At 33.4% G+C, this 23,244-nt stretch overlaps 1 protein-coding gene across 1 annotated transcript in view; it reads left to right on the forward strand.

The window, feature by feature from the left end:
* Positions 1–23,244, forward strand: part of Wdr62 (WD repeat domain 62) — a 53,312-nt gene that overhangs the window by 6,965 nt on the left and 23,103 nt on the right. Inside the window, exons 4-18 of the mRNA XM_018508383.1 lie at positions 739–961; positions 3,508–3,723; positions 7,712–7,894; positions 13,593–13,753; positions 13,833–14,169; positions 14,289–14,455; positions 15,492–15,816; positions 16,663–16,873; positions 18,125–18,374; positions 18,467–18,914; positions 20,537–20,605; positions 20,802–20,912; positions 21,179–21,348; positions 21,438–21,728; positions 21,817–21,967. Of these exons, the coding sequence (XP_018363885.1) occupies positions 739–961; positions 3,508–3,723; positions 7,712–7,894; positions 13,593–13,753; positions 13,833–14,169; positions 14,289–14,455; positions 15,492–15,816; positions 16,663–16,873; positions 18,125–18,374; positions 18,467–18,914; positions 20,537–20,605; positions 20,802–20,912; positions 21,179–21,348; positions 21,438–21,728; positions 21,817–21,967 (3,313 nt within the window). The remainder of the gene's footprint in view (positions 1–738; positions 962–3,507; positions 3,724–7,711; positions 7,895–13,592; positions 13,754–13,832; positions 14,170–14,288; positions 14,456–15,491; positions 15,817–16,662; positions 16,874–18,124; positions 18,375–18,466; positions 18,915–20,536; positions 20,606–20,801; positions 20,913–21,178; positions 21,349–21,437; positions 21,729–21,816; positions 21,968–23,244) is intronic.

Genomic DNA, 23,244 nt, shown 5'->3' on the forward strand with positions numbered 1-23,244 from the left:
TCCTCTCTCTCATTATTGTCGACCACATTTGATACACATTACTTAGATACGGATCGCACAGTCCATTCTCTATGTTTTTGGTCACCATACTAAAATAAAAATGGATAAAGAAATCTGTAATTTTTTATTTTTTCTAGCTTTAAACACAAAATACACCAGCGACAAGTACATTAGCATGTACATTTTAATCGTGGAAAAGGAATTTTTATTCTGTGAAACCACTACGAAGAAATTCGACAGGAATGAAAACGTCAAAAACGCTAGTTTTATTGGTAATATAGACGGCTCAAGTATCCCCTTAAAGTCAAAGTAATGTTCTGCAATCGGATCTAATAGCGTTTTCAGCCCGATCGGGTTTGCACCAACCTGGGTTGGATTAATCTTTCCAATTGGTTGACGTCACTTGCTCTACCAATAGAAGAGCACAAAACGCCATTAATCCAACCCAGGTTGGTGCAAACCTGGCCGGGCCGAAAACGCTATAAGTAATGCACTTCCCGGCAGACCTAGAAGTATCCCACTCCGCGGGACTCCTACTCCTCTATTGTCGGAGCTCTATGGATTAAAACTCGCCTAGCGGTTTAACTTAACTATTATCGATTAATTTTAATTTTTAAGGTTATAATTATGCTATTATTTTATTACCCCATTATTGTATCAAAACACACACTTGCGATATTCTTTTTTAATTAAAATTATTTCCATTGCATTTTATAGATTAATTTTCTTCTGTTGCAGTTGCACTGTCGTACTATTTAACCCACGACGAAACAGTCAAGCACATGTATTAAATGTTTGTCGGAAGACTGTGACTTCCCTGGCGCTGGCCGGGGACGGTAAATTCTTGGTCACTGGCGAATGCGGTCATATGCCGAACGTCCGTGTCTGGGATATTTCTGATCCGCAAAATGCTGTGCAGATCGCGGAATTTCCGGGACACAAGTATGGCATCAACTGCGTGGTGAGTACTACAATAACTTTTTATTTTAAATATTCGTCGCGATTGAGCATTTTTGGCTTTTCATTCTTCATATTTTTGTTGTATAAGGGAATTGGACTTTAAGCAAATGTAATTATACGAAAAGAAATCAATTTTTAAATATAATTTTTCATAGTTGAACTATCATAGAAATATTGGAAACAAGATTTCGCTTTAGTAGTTTTGAAATGAAATAATTCCAAAAAAATTGTATATAAGTAGAAAATGTACACTATCGCAGACTATAAACTAGCAGTATCATTATATCAATATTATATAATTTCCCACTTAACAATATAAATGTAAGGTAATACATGTTGTACGTAATAGTTATATTGTTAAATAGGAAATTATATAAATTGACGTAATGTTATTGTTAGTTTTTTTTGTTGGTGTTTTATAGGCAAGTACATACAAAATATTTAAAAGGGTATATATTATTAAATCAGGCATTAACTAATAAACATATATAAGACATTCCACGTCAATCGGATCACCTGTGTGCCCAAAAATCAGCGCCGAGAAGCGATGAACATCGTATGCAAATGTAACATTTTCTTGCTTAAACTACTGTAATGATCCCCAATTGGCTTGAAAATGATTACTTCTAGATTTTTCAGGGTTGCTGATTACGAAACTTTTTAATTTTGAGACCGTAAGGGGTAAACTATTTTAAGTTAAAATAAAAAATATTTCATCACTAGTTTTCAGCAGGTGGTGATTGTTTTTTAAACATTCAAAAATTACCCCTTTACACTCAAGATTAAGAAGCTTGAGAATTGAAAGAAATTGAAGGTTTAAGAGTATAGGGCTCAAAGTTTCGTATGCTGGTCGCCATAATTGGATTTACTATTTCGAATTTTGAAATTTTGACAGCAGATTCGTAATCAGCAATCCCGAAAAACTTAAAAGTAATCATTTTCAGCCCAACTGGAGATTAGTACAGTAGTTTAAGCAAGAAAATTACATTTGTATGCGATGTTCATCGCTTCTCGGCGCCATATTGGATCCATCATATTAGATCTCAAAATGGTACATTTCTTTCGAAAGTACAGCACATACGAATAATTTAAGACCTTGAACGTTTATTTTCATTGCGCTGAATTTTGGACACGCAGATGATCCGATTAACGTGGAACATTCTATATATAAAAAAATATATAAAATAATATAATTAACCAAATTTTGAGACAAATCTAAATCTTAAAAAAAAAAACACTTGAAGATATTAGAAATATAAGCAAATTTTGCAAAAATTATGCAATTTGGAACGTGCAACTTCTTTTTTTTTTAAACAGCTGTGTTTTTTACACTAAAATTGATTCCTCTCATTGTTCTAATTATTCTAATACATAAAAGTACTACGTACAGTTGCCAAAAAAAGGAATAATTTACAAAATATTTTAAATTTCATGACAAAAAGTGTTAGAATAAAGTATAAAATATCTCGTTAACTGTTTTTCGATAATTCTACTTTAATGTTTTTACATATAGAATAACGGAAAAATTATATTATGTAAAAAAAATCATATATAAAAAATGCCATACTCAACCAACACAGGATATTTATATGTATACGTATGTTGTTTTATTCTTTGAAAAGTATCAAAGTATACATTATAATAATGTACGTTTCCAGCGTACACTCGCCGAATGCCGCCGTACGCGCAATGCACCCGCATTATTTAAAAAAAAAAACGCAAACATAATTTTAAGATTGCAGTTCTGGTTGAACGACCAACGACTGCGCCGATCAGTGCCGAATTCCGCTGAATTGTGAAGTCAATAAAAGAATATATGTATACAAACATTATATGCGAATATTCTGTATGGGCTCAGTATTGGCATTTTTTTATACCCCTTGATTTATTTCTTCTACAGAAAAGCTACCCAAACAGGGCCCCTTCGATTTTGCTGAATTATATATGTGTGTGTGTGCGTGTGTGCGTGCGTGCGTGTATAATAGTTTACACACAGCTCTTTATTGGCATTAATTCATGCTAAAATTATAGGACACGCTTCTCAAGCATTCATGAGAAAAACGCGTTTACCAACAAGAAAATTTTTTAATTTGTTTTTCTTACAAAATGATTGAGAAACATTCTATAATTTTAGCACGAATTAGTAGGAGGGCTAAACTATTACATATATTAAAATTTATTCGATAAGGAGTCATATCTGGTGTTACCTTTGTAAGCTTAATTCTTTTATTTGAAAAAATTACACAATTTTTTTAAACGCAATGACCTTCATGTGACCTTAAAAAATTGATTTTTTCCAAAAATTGATTTTACCATTATTTGTTTCTCTTTAAATCATCATATTTGTCTGAAAACTATTTTTTTGTCAATTACTTAGTTTTCAAGATATTTCCATAAAAATGGGATACCCATAAGTCAGTTATTTTTGTAAAATGTCATAAAATACAACATTGAATAAATGGTATTAATTTTTGAAAGACGGAAGGCTTAAAATTAATCCTGCGAAATGTGTAAGATATCAAAAGAACATTTATCTTTTTATTTTAGGCATTCTCACCCAATATTAAATACGTTGTATCAGTCGGTTCGCAGCACGATATGATTGTCAACGTTTGGGACTGGCGAAGTGATGTTAAAATAGCATCCAATAAAGTTTCGAGCAAGGTGAAAGCTGTCTGCTTCGCAGAAAATGGCAATTATTTTGTTACTGTAGGTAATAGGCACGTTAAGTTTTGGTACTTGGAACATTCACGTAGCGCCAAGGTACGCATTCAACTCTGTTTTACATCTTTGGCGAAATATATTTTCTTTTTTCTTTTTTTTTTTTTTACAAAATAACTTGTATTTAAAACTAATAAGTAAAAGGTTAATTGAACCAAATATATACGAGGAAATGATGAAAGATGTTAATAACAATTAAAAATGTATGTATTTAAAAAGGAATTAATGAGCGAAACGTTTCAACTTGGCAAAGTGTGTGTCTTTTCGTGATTGCTCACTACCGAGAGCCTATGGCTTGCCGAAGATACACAAAATGAATATTCTACTAAGAATTTTAATATCTTTGAGTGATACAACTTTCTATCCCGACACAATTACTTACATAACTTAATATTAAACAACATTCCGCATGATGTTGGCCATGTTGATAACAGCTTTGATATTTTTAACTCATTAAAAGAAAAAAATATATCATTTCTTCATGTGCTACTAATGGATTAAAAAAGTAAGTAAGACAATATATTGAAAAAAAAAATACTGATATATCAATGGAAGATTTAAAATTTTATCTATAATTTGCGCTGCCTGAAATATGCGTTATTTTAAAAATTGCTAATATTCAGTTTTTGGTTTTATTAGTTTAATGTTTGATATACACATCACTAAATTACTAAAACTTTGGGTCTTAATAGAGAATGTGTGAGAATTTATTTAAGAATTAAATTTTTACATACTTATAAAATACAATCCCAACATTTATGCGTAAAACACATATCTAATTTGAAATTTCACAACCAAAAATTTAAATGGATAACGAAAAAGAGTTTAGATTTATAATTTACTCAATCTTGAAATCTCTTTAATTTATTCAATCAGTACAGGTTCCTAAATTAAAAATTGTTCATGTTACGAAAAATGTAAAGAAGATATTACATTTATAATAATTTTTTTTATTCTCAGCACGATTCTTTAAATAAAATGTACATTGCGGAAAAAAAAACGATTGTAGAACAAATTACATTGGTTGGAACTGAAAGCAAATGATCAATTTCTAATAAAGTAGATCATATAAAATATTATTGTTCTGTCCACGAAGATCAATTGAGTTTGAATTATGTGATTCCAATAACGTTAACACAGTTTCGAAAAGATTTAGGTTTGAAACAGCGCCAGATTTAACCAGTCGGGGACCATGGGCACAAATAGTGTGGGGGCCCCCTTATAAGGGGAGCAAAATTCAGTGATTTAAAAAATATTCATATAAAATAACGTTATATGAAAATACTTTTAATTAATTTCGTGAATCAAGGTATGACAGTAAAGCTTAAAAATATTGAAATAAAATTAAATAAAATTAATTTTTATTTTTACAAAATACAAAATACTGAGATCAGTCGTAATACATTTACGTAACAAAAAAGCAAATCAATATACATATATAAAACTAACAAAAAACTTTCCGTGCTTTTTTTTCTGCAAAAATCTTTATTACTTTTTCAATATCTATCTCCCGCAATATATCTCGTTCCGTACTCATGATTGTTAAATAATTCAAGCGGTCTTGAGTCATAGATGTTCGCAACACATTTTTAATGATGAATAATTTAGAAAATGATCTTTCACCGGTCACGTTAGATATCATTAATGTTAAATATATTCTTAGGACCATTTCAACGTTTGGAAAAGATTCGCGAACTCCTTTATCAATAATCAGTGAGTACATTGCTTGTTCTTTACTAATGTTCAAGTCGAATTTCAGTAAACCTAAACAAAAATTTCGAAATTGCAATAATTCTGTTTCAAGACCAGAATCTAAATCATTTGAATAAATAATTATTAACCGTTGAGAATTTTCGGTAATTTCGGCATGACTTAATTCATCAAGCTTAGATAAAAATCCAAATCTCGATTCAATTTCTTTGTATGCTCCTATTCTTTGATTCAAAGCGTTGATAAATGTATCTATTATTGGAAGATATTGAATCAATTGGAAGATATTGAATTTTTTTTTCATTTTTTAATTATTTGATAATGTATTTGTGGGGGCCCTCATTTTGTGGGGGCCCTGGGCACGTGCCCCAAGTGCCCTTATGTAAATCCGGCGCTGGTTTGAAAAACCAGTTATGTCTCTTAACGCTACTGCGGTGAATTTGAGTGTTTCTAAATTTAATTAAATGTCGTTTAACTTTGTGATACTTAAAGATAATTGGTTTTTAAACCTTTCAAGTATTAATTTTCTTGTGGAAATTCAAGGATTACTATAATTGGGCGAAGGCCTCCCTTCCCACAATGATTTTATAACAATTGAATTTATTAAACACATAGAAAATAATTTAGCAAAATTATAAACCGTTAATAAGAATATTTTCAGAATTAGGAAGCTTTCCAGCAGAGGCACAAATCGACACAAGGGTCATTTCTGTCTTTGTTTCTTACTGATTATCGAACAAGGACAGGACTCTTGTGTCAACTTGTATCTCTTGCTAGAAAATTCCCTATGTAACTGTTTCCCTTATTATTGAATATTAGAAATTTACAAGAAATAGATCAAATATTGATAATTTTATTTTTTATTCTTTATTTATCAGTAAACAATTTATTAAAGATAGTCCACAAATCCAGAGACACAGCAGTGTCTCGGCTCTAAGAGAACGCGTAGCGTCTAGCGGTAACGCGAGACCGACCATGTATTTTTACATGAGTCGATGAGTTTTCCGAGTTCGCGCGATTATCTCAATAAAGGTCGTACTGATAAAATTCTATGTATGCTTAATCGATAGCTTATACTCGGATTGTGTAATGAAAGTGCCTTTATTTTTTTTTCTATATGTTCTACAAAAGAAGATATTACAAAATCCAAATTTTAATTAAAATTTTACTTAATTAATTGATTAATTAAATGAAGGCTTAATTGAATATTCGAGGTAAGCTACGAAAAATAAAAAATGTGGAAGGGGGGGGGGGGGTCCCTTAAAAAAATTTAAAAACCAAAAGTCAAACCCATGGATACCATCTTATGTCCCCCTCGAATAATTTTTGTCGCACACCTTTTGTCTGAAACTTTTTTTAATCCCACGTCTTCTCGAGATATTCTAGTGTATCAATTCAAATGAAACAACCTGTATAAATAAATATACATATATCCATAGTTGTAAAAATCTAAAGGTGTTTTATTTAATAAATCGATGTTTTTGTAATTAACTGTAAATTCACTTGGCTACTTTTCGTTTCATTCACCATTCCCGAAAATCGCACAGGTTTGATCTCTGGTTTAAAGGATCAAATTTCTTGATCTAAAATAAAGGATTGACGGACGTACTGTTTCAGACATAATAGCGTTTCGTATCGATATTGATCCATCTGGGACCCATTCAAATGCTTTCGACTTGTAGCACACGTCTCAGAGCAATAACTAAGATAATAAAGAGTGGTGTCAGTTACTTAATCCTGGTGTTTTTGAACGTAACATGATTAACAAACGAGTTTTAAAACAATTTATCCACCATAGCCTGTTACAACAATGAATTGAAAATATTCAGACTAACATGTACTATACACAACAATTTAATATGGTTTTAACACCGGACTTAATTACGTAATTTTCATGTGGGAAATGATTCAGTTATGGACTTCTTTTATATCCGGATACATTAAGATTTTTAATGACATTTATTATTGATCGTTGTTATGATTGTTGTTATTTTAGAAATATACTTTATTAATTATAAATATAATTTATTATATGGATTGTATTCTATGAATTTAAAACGAATTTCTTATTAATTTTATATGTGATTGTACTTTTAATAGCGACTGAAAAGGACATTTAACAAAAGTTCAAATTGTTCCGCTCATTAATTATTACTATTATTAATTACTCTATTATTATTATTAATTAATTAATTAAATATATATATTCATTTTATTCACTCATTTATATTTGGCCTATTCAATCTTCAATTTTCTTCTTTTACTTTTTTCTTGATGTAATAGAAAAGTAATCAATTTAATGTGATATTTTATTATGCAGTATAAAGAACCCGTGCCTTTGATGGGTCGATCTGCTATATTAGGAGAACAAAGGAACAATGATTTTGTTGATGTAGCCTGCGGTAGAGGAGAAATGACGGATTCTACATACGCAATAACCAAAACAGGCTTGCTGTGCGAATTTAATATTAGAAGACTTTTGGACAAATGGGTCGAGCTTCGAGTAAGTTACTTCAAATGATTAGGCTTAATTCTACGAACACTTGCGAATGTAATATGAAGCAGAAATGAATAGACTATAATCAATTTACTTTAAAATTCCCGTTTAGGGGACACATTTTCAATGACCTTGACGTTTACATATGTTGTCACGATCAGACTCTAACAATGAATAACAATCAAAAAAGACTTATGTTCGTTTCCACCAACGTAGATTAACTTTAATCTCGGTTCAACTTACTCTTCGTCTTTTTCTAGTTCAAAAGATTAGACGAAGAATAAATTGAACTGAGATTAAAGTTAATCTATGTTGGTGGAAATAGGCATTAGAGTCTCTTTCACCAACTTCGGTTAAGTTAACCGATTCTTACATGAGACTCATTTAAGCCCAGTTTCACAACTCATGGTTAACTTTTAACCAAGATTTAACTTATTTTAAGTTAAATCTCGGTTAACTTTTAAGTTGTGAAACTGGGCCTAAATGAGCTCCATGTAACTGTCGGTTAACTTAACTGAGATTAGTGAAAGAGACCCATAAAGTAATGAGAATTATCGACATTACAAATTAAAATTGGCATTTTTTAAATTGACTTTACAGAATTAACCCTTCGTGGTCACACTGGGGTCAAAATGAACGCATTTAATTTTTTTGACACAGAACGAAAACTGAATACGGTAATCAGTTAAATGCGCTCTGGGATCATTTTGACCTCCATGTGACCGTTACGGAACTTTTAAGAAGTGTGACTACGAAGGGTTAAAAATCTTTTTACATGTTTACTTAGTATACACACGAATGAACCTTGGGATACTCAACTTAAATTTAAAAACGTAAAAATAATTAAAAATTATATACATCTTTTTTTATAAAAATTTGTCACTGTTTGTATATCTCTTATGGGCCGATCTTAGCCCATTTATAGCCCGTTCTTGTTCGTTTCTTGCATTCAAGCACTCGCAGTGTATCGCGAGGGAACGATGACGAGTATACGCGAGTATGCATATGAGTATTTTTGAGAAGATTGCCCGTTTCCAATACTCATTTTTCCGCTGATGAACAATAACGTATATGCGAGTATGCACATAAGTATTTTTGAGTGGATTGTCCGTTTTTAATACTCGTTTTTCAGCTGATGAGTGAGAACTCGTTTATAATTGCAACAAGTGCAAGAGAATTCTGTTCACGAGAACGTAGTAAGTATAGAATAGGTACGAGAGAAAATGCAATGAGTGCGAGAGAGAATGTGATAAATAGACGCGAGAAAACGAAAACCATGATGGGAGGATAAAAGAACGTATCGCAAGGAACAGAGTGCGAACGCAATGGCGGCGGCGGCAACTGATCCCGCGTGACATCATGCCCGACACATCACGCGGACCGCGGACTTCGAAGTTCTCACGCTATGGAACCTCTAGAGACACTATAATAAGAGACTAGCATATGTTTTAGTTGTGTAAGAAATTTAGAGGAAATACGCACAACAGAGAAGCTATCAGCATCAGGGTTGTGTGGCAGGACGGAAATTTACTACACAATATAGAGAAGACCAGGGCCTCTATTCTGTAACTCTTAGTGCAAGTTTCGTTATCGTTATAACGTCATTACGCAGCTTTTTTATCATGGGAAAAAAGCTGCGCAACGATGTTATAACGATACAGAATAGTCCTGCAGGTCTCGACTCGAATCCTGGAGCGCCTTGATATTTTTCTCGTGTTGTCCCATATTTCTTACAGTTTCAGAAATGGGATTCAATCCGTTACCTCATAGGGAGAGATTTAAAAAATATATGTTCTGGAGTAAACTGTCCTAGGAATCAAAGCCAGGATGCCCGAAGTGTGCTCAGAATGATTCGGTAAAAGAGGGACTGGGACTTACAATCAGAACGACAAATTTGTAAATTGCTCAGGAGGACCAATGGATGCCTTGATGGAAGAATCTGATAGTATGCGTCTAGTGATATGCCATCTAGTGGGCGATCATCTCCGATTCATGTTCTTTCATCAAGGCATCCATTGGTCCTCCTGAGCAATTTATAAATTTGTCGTTTTGTTTGTAAGTCCCAGTTCCTCTTTTATCGGGGACACCCGATGACTTTGGTAGAAATTTGGCTACGTTTACACCATGCATTTAGGCCGCGGTCTATACAATAGGTATCCTTGTTTATTCTGTAAGTTAAATAAAAACATTTGTCGTATAGGTCGCGGACTAAGCGCACGATGTAAACGTAACCAACGGTTGTTACCCGAATGTGGCGAGCAAAAATGCCATGGGGATATTCCAAGTCGCATGTGTTGTCAGGCTGGTCGAACTTATAGGGAATTTGTCCAATATTGAGGTTAGGATTGTACATACAGGATGTATTGTCAGGCTGGCCGAATTTTAAGAAATTTAGAGGAAATAGGCACAACAGAGAAGCTATCAGCGTCAGGGCTGTATGGATCGGTGGCAAGAGATGGAAGTCTATCACAATATGGAGGAGACCAGGGTACCTATCATAGAACAAGTCGGAATCGATTCCGATCGGAATTATTCTATTATTCCCTAGATTTATATTGTATTTTCTAGGGAAAACGGAATAATTCCGATATATTTCATGATAGGTACCCAGGCCTCGGTTCGAATCCGCGCCCTAATATTTTTATCGTGTTGTTTATTTCTTACAATCGTAGAGAAAAGGGCGGACATAGGGCCGTAATCACACTACAGGTTGTTGATTACGGTTGTTGGTTCTATTTTAGCCAATTATGATGTAACGAGTGCAGGTTAACTGCAACATGATTGGTGAAAATAAAACCGACAACCAGCAGCCGTAACTGACAACCTGTAGTGTGATTATGGCCATACACATGGCTTATGCAGAGTCTACAATAGGAGTCGTTAGACGGTCTTGGCACAGTATATACAGTAGCGCAACTCTCTGTCGGCACCTTTGATGTTAGTGTTGGCCAAAATGGAGTGCGCATGCGTGAAATAAGCAAGTTACCATGGCGCTGCCATGGTTACCACTTCTTTCTCTTTTTATCCTTTTTTTGCTCTGTCAAAACTCACTAGATCTATTCGCATCGCATTCCAACTAATGCGTTGGAGTGAGTAAGTGCTATTGTAAGAACATTGGAACATATTAGAGCATGCGACGCAAATAAACCTACTATTGCAATGAAATAATTTAAACTTTATGAAAATTAATAAAAATAAATTGTAAATATATTGAAAAATAAAGAAAAATATAAAAAAATTAGGAAAAATATTAAATTAATTAAAAAATGTATATTTGTATAAAGAAATATTATGTAATTATATATCTATGAAAATATTATGAGAAAGCTGATATAAAAGAAATTTATATACATATATGTCCAAAAATAAGTTTAAAATACAATAAATAAAAAGAAATATATCTTTCTTGCTCGGTTTTCTATTTGTTCACTTTTTCATTTTATCACTTTGTCACAAAAATTAGACCAATCTCTCGAGATTTCTCACACAACATTTCACCAAATGAACAATATACGTAAATACTTCTCTCTAAATTTTTACTCTGAACCGTGTATGCTTGAAAGACAAATGTTTAAGTGGAACATAAAGAAGGAAATGAGACGGGGCAACTTACTTATTTCGCGCATGCGCACTCCATTTTGGCCAACATAAAATCAGGAGAGTTGCGCTTCTGTATATACTGTGGTCTTGGAGTCTTAAGTCGTAGAAAATTTATCAGTTATAGTCGATTATTTTCCTTATATTTGACTGCGATTGGTTAAGACCCCACGACTGTCTATGATTCATATTATAGACCCCGTATTAAGTGTAGCGACTGTTGACATGTATATAAAATACAGTAAGAATGTTATATTAATGTTTGATTGTTGCCAAATATTCCACTTATGTCCAATTTCTTCACCTCTAGATAACTTTATCCAAGAGATATTTCCCAAATATTACAATGGAGATATCTCCTGGATAAAGTTATCCGCAACTTATCCGGAAGTGAAGAAATTGGGCTTTAATGTATTAAATGTATTAACAAAATTTTAAAAGTATTAATAAAATTTTTTAAATTGAATATTGTTAAAGGAAAAATAATTATCTGTTTGTAAGATAAGAATAAAGTGTTATAACCACAATTCTATCATAATAAATAATATAATGTTGTAGAGAATGACGGGTTGTTGTATTTTGAAATGTAAGAACAGAAGCTAGGAAGGATATAAAACACTTTCCATCATACCCATAATTACTTAATTTTTCTGTAAGCGTATGTATATTTATGTGTTTCTGTTTTATATTACTAATGTTAATTATATGTTTATATTGTTTATAGCCATATTATTATGGTTCATATAGTCATTTATCAACATTTTACTGCGATATTAACCCAGATAGCAAAGCGTGTTTCAGTAAAAATCGCACAAATCTATGATTGCTTATAATGCTGGTAACTTGCCATAGATTTATCTTCAATGATTTCGAATATATCGATATTGTAGCAACATGCAGGCAACAATGTGCATATGTATTGCCAGCAGTTTATCAACAAGAGCTGCATCAATGTCATCTTGTGTTGTCGGCAATATGATAGCATTATATGATGCTGTATATTATTATGATAACATGATGATAGAAGTACGAATTTTTATGACGACGATTTTAAAGTTGTCGGCAAACTGCTGGAAGTTGCTACTTAAAGTTATCATATCGTAAAGGTATCAAGTTGCCAACAAATAAGGAGTTGCTGCAATTCTGGTAGCAACACATGCTTAGCAATGCATACTACTTAGCAAACAACATGTCAGCAACAAGACAGACACGTTGCTAGTAACATTTATTAAATGTAATGTTAAAATGTTTAGTCGCTTTTATTTTCCCTTTTTTGCATTTCTGTTTCCCCTTTCGTATACTTAGTCATCACAAATTGGCTATGCCATTCTATATCCAGCCAATCAAAAATTGGACCGTTTATGCCAGTCTCTTACTGTAGGTTTATTCTTTTTCTATCCCAAGAACTAATGTACACTGGTGCAATAAATTAGAGTGAGACAGCTATAGTTTGTTTTACTCTAACTTATTACACTAGTTCAGAACTCTTCGAAAAAAAAAACATCTTATAGTGTCTCTAGGAACCCTTCGACGCGAGCGCCATGTATTGGTTACTATATCCGATCTAGTATCCCTCTATTTATACTACTCGCTATCATACTTCATTCAGAAGTTAGAGCCAAAAAATTAAAATTTAGCTGATCTCCGAGAATTAATTTCTTCCCTTAAACATGTTTGGTTACTGATAAAAAAAATAGTATCGAATATTTTTACGCCTCTACAAACCTGCCAAGTTTCATTAAAATTGGAGAGAGACACTTGTGAATCTTTTCTTGTTAAAAGGATGATCTTTGTAACATATGTCAAGATCAAAACCACTGAAGATAGATCTCCCCTAAAGGTAGTTTTACCTATTTTAACTTATTTTTGGCAATAAAAAAATTTTTACGGTAAATATTTAGTATAACGCTTCCCTCCGATTTTTCTATAATTTTGTAAATTTATATATTTTTATGTGTTAAAATAAAATTAAAAAAAAAAAGCGAAACTTGAGCACCGATTTTCCCTCTCGGAATATATTTTACGCATGAAAATACATACAAAATTACGGAAAAATCGGAAGGGAAGGCGTTATACTAAATATTTACCATTTTTACTGTTTTTTTAGACAAGTAGTGCCAATTGTATGGCGATCGGAGATAAATATATTTTTATTGGATGCGCTGAAGGTATTGTAAGATGCTTTAGCCCTAGCACACTTCAATTTATTACTACGCTACCGAGAACACATTACTTGGGAGTCGATGTCGCACAAGGATTATCCATCAGGTTTATTTTTATAACAATCGCGTATCTCGGCAATTCTTTATTGCGATAACTTAGAAATATCTTTCTATTTACTTTTTAGCCATATGTCTCAACATCCGTCTAACGCAAAATATCCAGACGCGATTGCGTTGGCATTCGATGAGCGAAATAACAAGCTGACTTGCGTATATAACGATCATAGCATCTACGTTTGGGATGTGAGAGACATCAAACGGGTTGGCAAATCGCACTCGTTCCTATATCATTCAGCTTGCATCTGGGGTGTTGAGATGTATCCGGTTGATATAGATTCCATTGGTGCAATGCCGCCTGGAAGTTTCATTACTTGTTCCAGCGACGATACAATAAGAGTCTGGAATCTAGAGAAGGACAATTCACCGAATGATACTTTATACAAACGGAACATTTACAGCAACGTCAGTACATAGGCGCGTGCGCCAATCTTATTCCTTTTGTAAAATCTAATAAGTTGAAATGCAGACATATAGAATTAATATTTTATTTTCCAACGTCATTTTATTTTCTTGATCGACAGGAACTGCTCAAGGTGTTGTACATAGATTCAGAATTGACTTATCTAAAGGATCTGGACTTGGCCGCCGCAGGATCCACTGAAAGAAGCGATACATCTTACGACAGTCGTAACGGTGTGAGATCGATAAGAGTCGCTCCTGATGGCAAGCATCTCGCTTCTGGCGATAGGTAACGAAAGAAAAATTTATTTGATTGAAAAGAGATAGAAAAATGAAGGATATATAAAGGGAGACCGGGGATAGTTGATATATGGAGCATATTGATACACTTAAAATTGCTGTAAAATAATAATAATATTTCATTAAAAATATAGTATTTCGGCAAAAACATTACGGTCATGGTGCAATAAGTTATTTCAGACTGAATAGCGGTTTTTCAGAAATAAAAAATATTTTTAGTTTTTGATAGCCTAAAGTAAAATAAATCATTGACATATTATGGGCCGTTTTCACCAACGCCAATTACTTGATTCGCCGATTAAATTTAAGTTGCCAACTGCTAAACCGAAAACTTATCTTTAACCTAATTTCTTGACAACAAATCTGTTACAAAATACATATTTGTAAAAATACTCAAAATGTATTTATATTTCAAAATCTAATTTATTATCCATGCTACACTTTTTTCTTACTTATTTCTACGAATAGATTAGAAATTAAGACATTTTAAAGTCTTGCTGTTGACAATTCTGATGACAAAGTTAATCGGCCGATCAAGTAATCGGCGTTAATGAAACCGCTCTAAATGTTGTATTTATTACTCTGTTTATTATATGATAATTCCAAATATTTCTTTAAAAACTTTAATTACTTCATAAATAATAACTTTAGTTATGTTCATGTCTTGAAATATATTTTTGCTTAAGCAACAATTAAAATATGTAAATATGACAACCCGGGGTTAGTTGTGACGGGATTTATTGTTATAACTGTTTCTATTTCTTCGTCATAAATTAATTTCGACATATAACCTAATGTCTCTTATTAAATATTCAAATAACATAATTATATATATCTATATTTATATAATTTGTGAGATTCTATTTTTTATATGTGAATTTACGGTAATATAACAAAGCTAATTTATTTGCGCACCTACTTCTGCGCGTTGACTCTTGTATGTCCTCAACAGCTTTAATATTATTGTTTTTACATTCAAAAATCTTATTTTATTTGGATGTAATATTTACATATTATTTTTACAGATCCGGCAACATCAGAATTTACGATATTTCTTCGTTGGAAGAGCTATGTCTAATAGAAGCACACGATGCTGAGGTGCTATGTCTAGAATATTCCAAGTTCTCACGACATTCACTAAATACCCCTAGACTATTGGCAAGCGCATCTCGCGATAGATTGATTCACGTTTTTAGTGTTGATCAGGGATACAATTTCCTGCAGACGCTTGATGATCATAGTTCTTCCATTACTGCGGTCAGATTTTTTAATCAATTGAGTCAGGGTAATCAAATACAGATGGTATCCTGCGGCGCAGATAAAAGTATAATTTTTAGACAATTGCAATCGGTAAGTAATCCTGTTCGATGATCGATAACATTGTTCAACAGAAAAATGTACAAAAACGAAGATAATCATTTCCCGTAATTTTTGGACGCTGAATACTTGTTTATCAAATTATTCTATCACGTCACAAATTTGAAAAATTTGCAGTTAAAGTTGCAGTTAAATTTGCACAAAAAAGGACTTCACGTATATTCTCCTTAGCTAGACTGTTCGCTTTCTCATTTCCTCTGATATCTAGGGACCCATACTAAAGTAATGTGGCTTATTATTTCTCCTAATTTTGCTAACGCTTGCATATAGTTTCAAACTACAGACGATTCGGTAATTATTCGGATTAAAAGACCGCGCCAATGATCTTAATTTTGACATATGTTGTCAAGATTATGACCTTGAGTAATCTCAAAAAGATTTTAGGTGGTGGTCACTATTCGTTGAAAAGTTATTAACAAAAAATGTATACGGAAAGCGAGAGAGCGAGAGGGGAGGGGAAGTATATGGAGTAATTTTTAAAATGAAAGATTAACTATATACGTACTACACACGAAGCAAAACGAGGTTTATAATTGTACTGTTCCACATGAGTTTTCGAATTTCATACGAAACGAGATTTATCTCACCTCCCCTCTTGTCTAGAGGAAAGTCGGTTACTCCTTTTGCGATTATAATCACAAATTTCTCTTTGTAACATGATGAAAAATTTTGGTAAATGTCATCATATTTAGTATCTAAGAATTATGAGAAATTACTCTCGTTGTGTTAAAAAAAAATAACTTTTTGTCGAACAGTGTAATTAACTTGATATCTGTGTTTATCAAGATTTTATATTACAATTCTTTCTTTTGTTTTTAGACACCAGGTGGAATGCCGCAATTTGCTAGAGGCCGCAACGCTCAGGGAAAAACTACTTTATACGACATGGAAGTCGATTCCGGACAGAAACATGTGCTAACCGCCTGTCAAGATAGGAATATTCGCGTTTACAATGTTACTACGGGTAAACACAGCAAGACATTTAAAGGTTCCGTTAGTGATGATGGTTCACTGATTAAAATTGTTCTAGGTAAGATGTATAATTTATAGCTTATCACGTACGTGCGACACACACACACACACACACACACACACACACACACACACCGCTGCTATATCATAATAATGAAAAATTTTTCAGTAGCATGACAATATATAGACATATTTTCGTGACTTATATATTCATAAATAATTATATAGGATGAACCGAAATACGTTATATAATCAGAAGGAGAATTTCTCAGAATGAATATTTACATAAAGTCAGTCTTTTCAAAAGTGTTTAGATAATATATAAGGCCCTTTCAAAAGTTAATGACCTTATATATTATTCGTGTAATGACCGTATATATTATTAAAGTCATGATCCTGAGTGACCTCTAACATGTTTTAGCCGTTGTTCGTCATTTAATAAAAAATTATTAATCAAAAAGGTTTAAAAAATAACGTCTTATTTCTGCTATGTTAAGATCTATAATGTTAAAAACTACTTCACACCTTCCTCTCCTTGTGTAATGATTTTCCACGCGAAGCGAGGTCCACCCTATACTCCTCTGCCTAGTGGATATAACCTCGCACCGTTGTAAGCGCTATATTGCAATTGGAGTGGTCCATACCATGGTGTATACTACTTTATTATTGCACTAAAATCCTACTCTCGGTTAACTTATTTTCAAATTTTAAATGTCACACTGGCTCTATATTGTCTCTTTGAGACAGTGTAGCAAAATCTCACTTTGTGCATAAAACTTGTACTACACCATAGCCATGGAAACACAGTACACCGAATGAGTTCAACTACCACTAGCTATGGAAACACGCTACACTGTCTGAGTTTTGCACTAATGCATCCAAGGGAAAACACTATTAGAATCTGTGCAGTTTATCTACTACTAGTTAGATTTCCCGAAATTTTAAGTTGACTTCATGCGCAGCACGCTGTGGCAGTAAAATGCTATTATTGGAAAAAATTTTTCGTAAGGTGATTCCCCACACTATGACCAGTGTAGGACATGCAGATGGTTTTAGTTGGTGAGAATCCCACATATCCTACGGGGCTCTTTCTGAAGTTCACGGGGATGCATAATGCATATATTTCCTCTTCATCATAAAAACAAAGTAATGCACTTTCAATCAGTTCTCGAAAATTTGAATCACACATGACATTTTGTTGCTGTAACGTGCTGCATATGAAAAGTCAGTTTTATTAGGAAGAGCAGCGATTTTTGTTATAAATTTCTCAAATGACCTAATCAGAGTATCTCATTTGATGTATTTTCAGATGCGTCCGGTATTTATGTAGCTACCTCATGTACAGACAAAACGTTATGCGTGTACGATTATTATAGCGGTGAATGTATGGCTACTATGGTTGGTCACTCAGAATTGGTAACAGGTTTACGCTTCAGTCCAGATTGTCGTCATCTTGTGTCTGCAAGCGGCGACGGCTGTGTATTCGTATGGCGTGTTCCACACGATATGGTCGTGACTATGCAGGCTCGTTTGGCCCAACAAGCAATGCGCGCCGGCAAGTAAGTAGTTTCTTCTTTTCTGTTTGTAAATCTTAATTACTATTATGTGATTTTAACTAAAATAATTGTACTTTTTCCAAATGTATTCATAGAAGACCGCTCCAAGTCAATGGTGGTGGAATCGACGTGCGGTTAGATAATGAAATCTTCGGTTCGCCTCCATCGGACTTTCTCGATCCCAATGCGAATCCGACGCTCCAGAGTGTAGATTATAGATTTAGCGTTGGTCAGCTGCCATTGTGGGCGAAGAAGCAAATGAATACCGCGAGTATTGATGATAGTGCAACACTCGGCTCAAGTGTCAGATCTCTCGGTGTTGATCTGCCAAAGGGACGATGGGCGCAAAGAGTTCAACAAGGCGACGGTATCACTGTAAAGTCCGTCTATGACAGTGATGAAGTTATACCATTTCCTCCGTCGCGCAGTGCCATTGATTCGGATGGTGGTGATGGTGGTGGCTCGAAGGACAGTTCCATTGATAGTGGCACAGAGACGAAATGTAGCAGCGATTATCGTCGAGAAACGTTAATTAGTAAAACGGTTGGTAGAGGATCTTTGCAATAAATAACTTGCGATAGATAGATTGCAAATTAAGAAAGAGAATGCAGTTACGAAATTATAAGGCCAAAAATATCTTTATGTTCCTTTTATCACCGAATTGAATTATTTTTAAAATTTTTTTTTATACGATTGATTACATTTTGATCGGTACTTTTTTTCTGAATAAGTTTTTTTGTAATATTTATACAAATTTGATAAAAATGATTTTCTTTTGTAACTTTAATTGGTCATAACTTTTAACGAAGTTATAATTTTTTTTAAACTAAACAATACAATCACCCAGATAGTCAAGTAGAGACAGATTTTGAGCACAGATTACCAATGCTATTAATTTTTGATGACAAACGCAACAAATTTCACGCAACTGTAATATCTAACGATGACGCCAGAAAGGTGACTAAGCCTGATATGCTATGTTAGCAGATTGATGGCAGGGACCGAGCATTTGCAATTCCTGTTTGGTCTTTGTTGCCATTCAATTGTCAGATTGCCCTGTGCGTGCAGATACTGCTCGATTTATGTCACCAATTTGCTCTCTGATTATGAACAGGCTCTGTCGATAGAACAGAAGCAGAATGCCGTGTCATAATTGATATCAGTCTGCTAACATTTCTGATTAAATCTGATGCCAATCTGTTGACATTTTGTTAACATTTTGCTTACTCTCTCTCTCTCTCTCTGGACATAGTTTATTATTTCTGAAGAGATTAAGATAACGGTTGAAGAGCTTATTGCAACAGTGCGTTGATTCATATTTTGTAAAAATGGAAATCTCGAAAGTTAAAGTGATAGGGAAAAAATATCAATTATAGGTTCGGTTACATTGTGGATTAGCTATAATATAGCCGAACAAGTGGTAGGATTTTTCCTATCATTTTATAACTTTAGAATTCATTTACTCCATACTTACAAAATGCGTGAGTAGCCTACTGTTGCAGCAAGTACTTTAATTATAAAAATTAATTCAATTTTTTTTTATTTTTCGATGAAAAATTATATAAAAGTAAAAAAAACATGTTTTTACAAGGAATGATTTTAAAGACTTTGATACCGAGTAAGATTTAATAATATTTAGCAGCACAGCCTCACATCTTTTGATGAACTTGAAAACAACCAAGATACACACGTATATCAAATTATTTTATTAAAAAAAAATATTTCTGCACATTTTAAATTATGTAAGCCTCTTTTTCTTTGTTCATTTCAAAATAACAAATGGAGAATGTTACCTTCATTGGAGGTAAGAAATTGAATAGAAATTGAATAGAAAAAAATTTAGTTTTTTTATGCTTCTAGATATTCAAATGGTGAGAAATCTATAAGTTCTATCTTTTTTTTTAACATAATCGAAAATCATTTGGCATAATTCAAATACAAGAATATGTACAACAAATAATGTATTTTTTTTTATTAAAAAACAAGTTGATATTTTGGTTACTTTTAAGTTCATTCTCTCTTTTAAGCACGTGAATATTTAATTATTTTTTAATGATAATTAATCATTAACTAATATTATCATATTCTTTTAATGTATTGCTCATATTCTTTTAATGTTTTTTGCAATCTAAGAACAGGATATTAACATTTAATTGCGATTTTAGGAAGAAGAAGAGAATGTATTTCAACCATGTCCTAAAAGTTATAGAGAGATAGAAAATGAAACAAAGCAGGTACTAACAAAGTTATATGAGTGTTATTGCATGATCATATATGTTTTTGTTTTTTTAATATAGCAGATCTACTTTTGTTCATCGATTATTTTGCTTTGATCTTATTTCTTTAATCATCATTTTTTAGCAATTTGCATTATCAATTTGCTATTATATTTGTTTCATTGATTACATTTTATTTCGATCACTGATATAGGTAATTGGCGATAAGGTAACAATAAGAAGTAATAATATTACGGAATTGACACGTCAATCGAGGAGTCGTCATCACACTGACGATAGCAGTCTTGGCAGTTTTAAATTTGAGGTAAATTCTTCTAAAAACGCAAAATGTTTAAAAAAAATAATTGTCTAAAAATAGTCTATTTAGGAAATATTTTATGAAATCGCTTTTTCTAAGCATTACAAAATGTATCATATGTTGCGTAAATAATATTTCTGCTGATATTACATCTTTAATTGACATTTGATGTTTTATTCATATGCTTATGTGTTATGTATATTTTTAATTTAATTGTCAATTATGTTAATAAATAATACCTTTCTGTATCTTTATCTAAAAATGTCATTCAGGATCATGAAAGCACTGAACATGATGGGGATGTTGAAGATTATTCCGAAGGGGAAAATGGAACGACTGGTTCTGAAAAGTCACATCATAGATTAATGTATTATCCCCCACCAGAAGATATTGTGTCAAATCAATTTACTGTTAATGCGATGGATGTTGAAGAGCTCCGAAGGTTTATTCTTGATTCAATATATTTATGTTCTTTTCATCATATTGTGAGCCTTTCGTCGAATAGATGCAAAATATATCTTATATGCATAGATCACAAAGGCGTCAAAGGAAATTGAAAAACACAGAGAATGGTCGGACAAGCGAAATGACTGCATCTGGCAGTCAGGATGAATCTGATTCAGAAGGCGGAGCATCGACTCCTAGCGCTGAGAGAAATCCGTTATCTATGTTATCCGAAGCTAGCTCGGAAGGTTTCGATCAACTTGCTAAACAAAATCATAGAGAAAAATATCTGAAAAATGCCTTCGAATCGCTTAGTGGTGCGGAGGAACCACCAAATCGTGTAAAAGCAACAAGTATTAGCTCTCAGTTTCATGGAAGGTAAAATAATTTTAATGAGTTGAAATATTATGATATTAAATCGTTATTTTAACAATTACTAATTACTGATTAATTTGATTTGTTATAGACTTAGTAGTGGTGAAAGTAATACCACTACCAAAATACGTAATGCAGCAGTGATTAACGTAACAAAACATACAAAAGGTGACGATGATGTTGTGAAGAAACGGGAGGAGTTGCAGAGAAGGATAGAAGAAACCAGAAGAAAATTACAAAGTGTAAGTTTTGCATGAGAAAAGCAAAATGTTTTTCAAGAATTTTCGTAACATAAGAGAAGAATTCCATTTTTTTGTCAAAGCGGATTTGATGCTTAGTAACATTTATATGTGAATATACAAATACAATATCACTTCTATAGAAATTTTATTTGTGCGAAATCCCTTTAAATTCTGACTGAAGTGATATTTTTCGCAATAAATATTTAAGATAAAATATTATTGATTGTTCATTAATAATAATGCTACTAGCAATTTGTAGCATTATTATTAATCGACGATCAATTTAATCATAAAATTATTTCATGATTATGTTTCGTGTCAAACAAATCGAATCAGTGCACAATCTCTAGAACTGATAATTGCATTTGTAGATTCACTGTAACCGTACTCGCGAGCAACGGCACAACTTCGTCGCGTGTTCTTCGTTCTCCTCTTACACAAAAGTGTCTCTTTCCTTTTGGTAACCAAATTTTGCGACAGCTAGGCAGATGGTCGGCCAAGATCGTAATTTTTATTACGAAGTTGGGCGCCAGACACGAGAGAGCGTGCCACTCCTTCCGAAATCTCCTTACTTTTGCCCGTAACCAATTCGCGACGGCAGGGGTGGGTCGCAAGAGGTATGGGAAATTTGTCGGAGGGCGAGAGATAGGCTACAAGAATAACATACGCGAGGATGTAATAATAAAAACAAGTATATTTGGAAAAATATGGTAAAGTAAGACTAATGACATCGGCGACGTAATTACAAGTGATCTCCGGAGCTTCGCTCCTTTGCGCTATTCTATCCTCTCGGTACTCTCGCCAACTTATCTCTAACGCCGAACGCCGGTCATACCCTACAACACGAGCCCCTCGGTTCCCTGCGGTAACTTCCGACGGTGTCAAACGCCCTTCTCAACTGGCAAGAACCCGTACCCGCTGTACCAACCAGCCTCCTGACACGCAAAGCCAGCACGACGAAAATGCGACGCGATTATAACAAGCGTCTCTATGCGGCGCGATTCTATTCGATCACGCAAATCCCGGAAACTGACTCTATTCGAGACGCAACAACCAGGAGTCAACTCTGCTCGACGACGTAGCAGTAAGCGTTCCAACGTAACAGTACACGACTTGATAACACAATTACAGCAAGCGTTTCTACGCGACATAACAATGTACGACAACGCGACTACAATAGGCGTTTTTACACAATCCGACAATTCACGACAATACAGGACAACACGAAAACTTACAATTAATGACTCATCTGTGGCCAGGGGGGGGGGGGGGGGGGG

This window comes from Trachymyrmex cornetzi, unplaced genomic scaffold, assembly GCF_001594075.2.
Source record: "Trachymyrmex cornetzi isolate Tcor2-1 unplaced genomic scaffold, Tcor1.1 scaffold26, whole genome shotgun sequence".
Classification (NCBI taxonomy): Eukaryota; Metazoa; Arthropoda; class Insecta; order Hymenoptera; family Formicidae; genus Trachymyrmex; species Trachymyrmex cornetzi.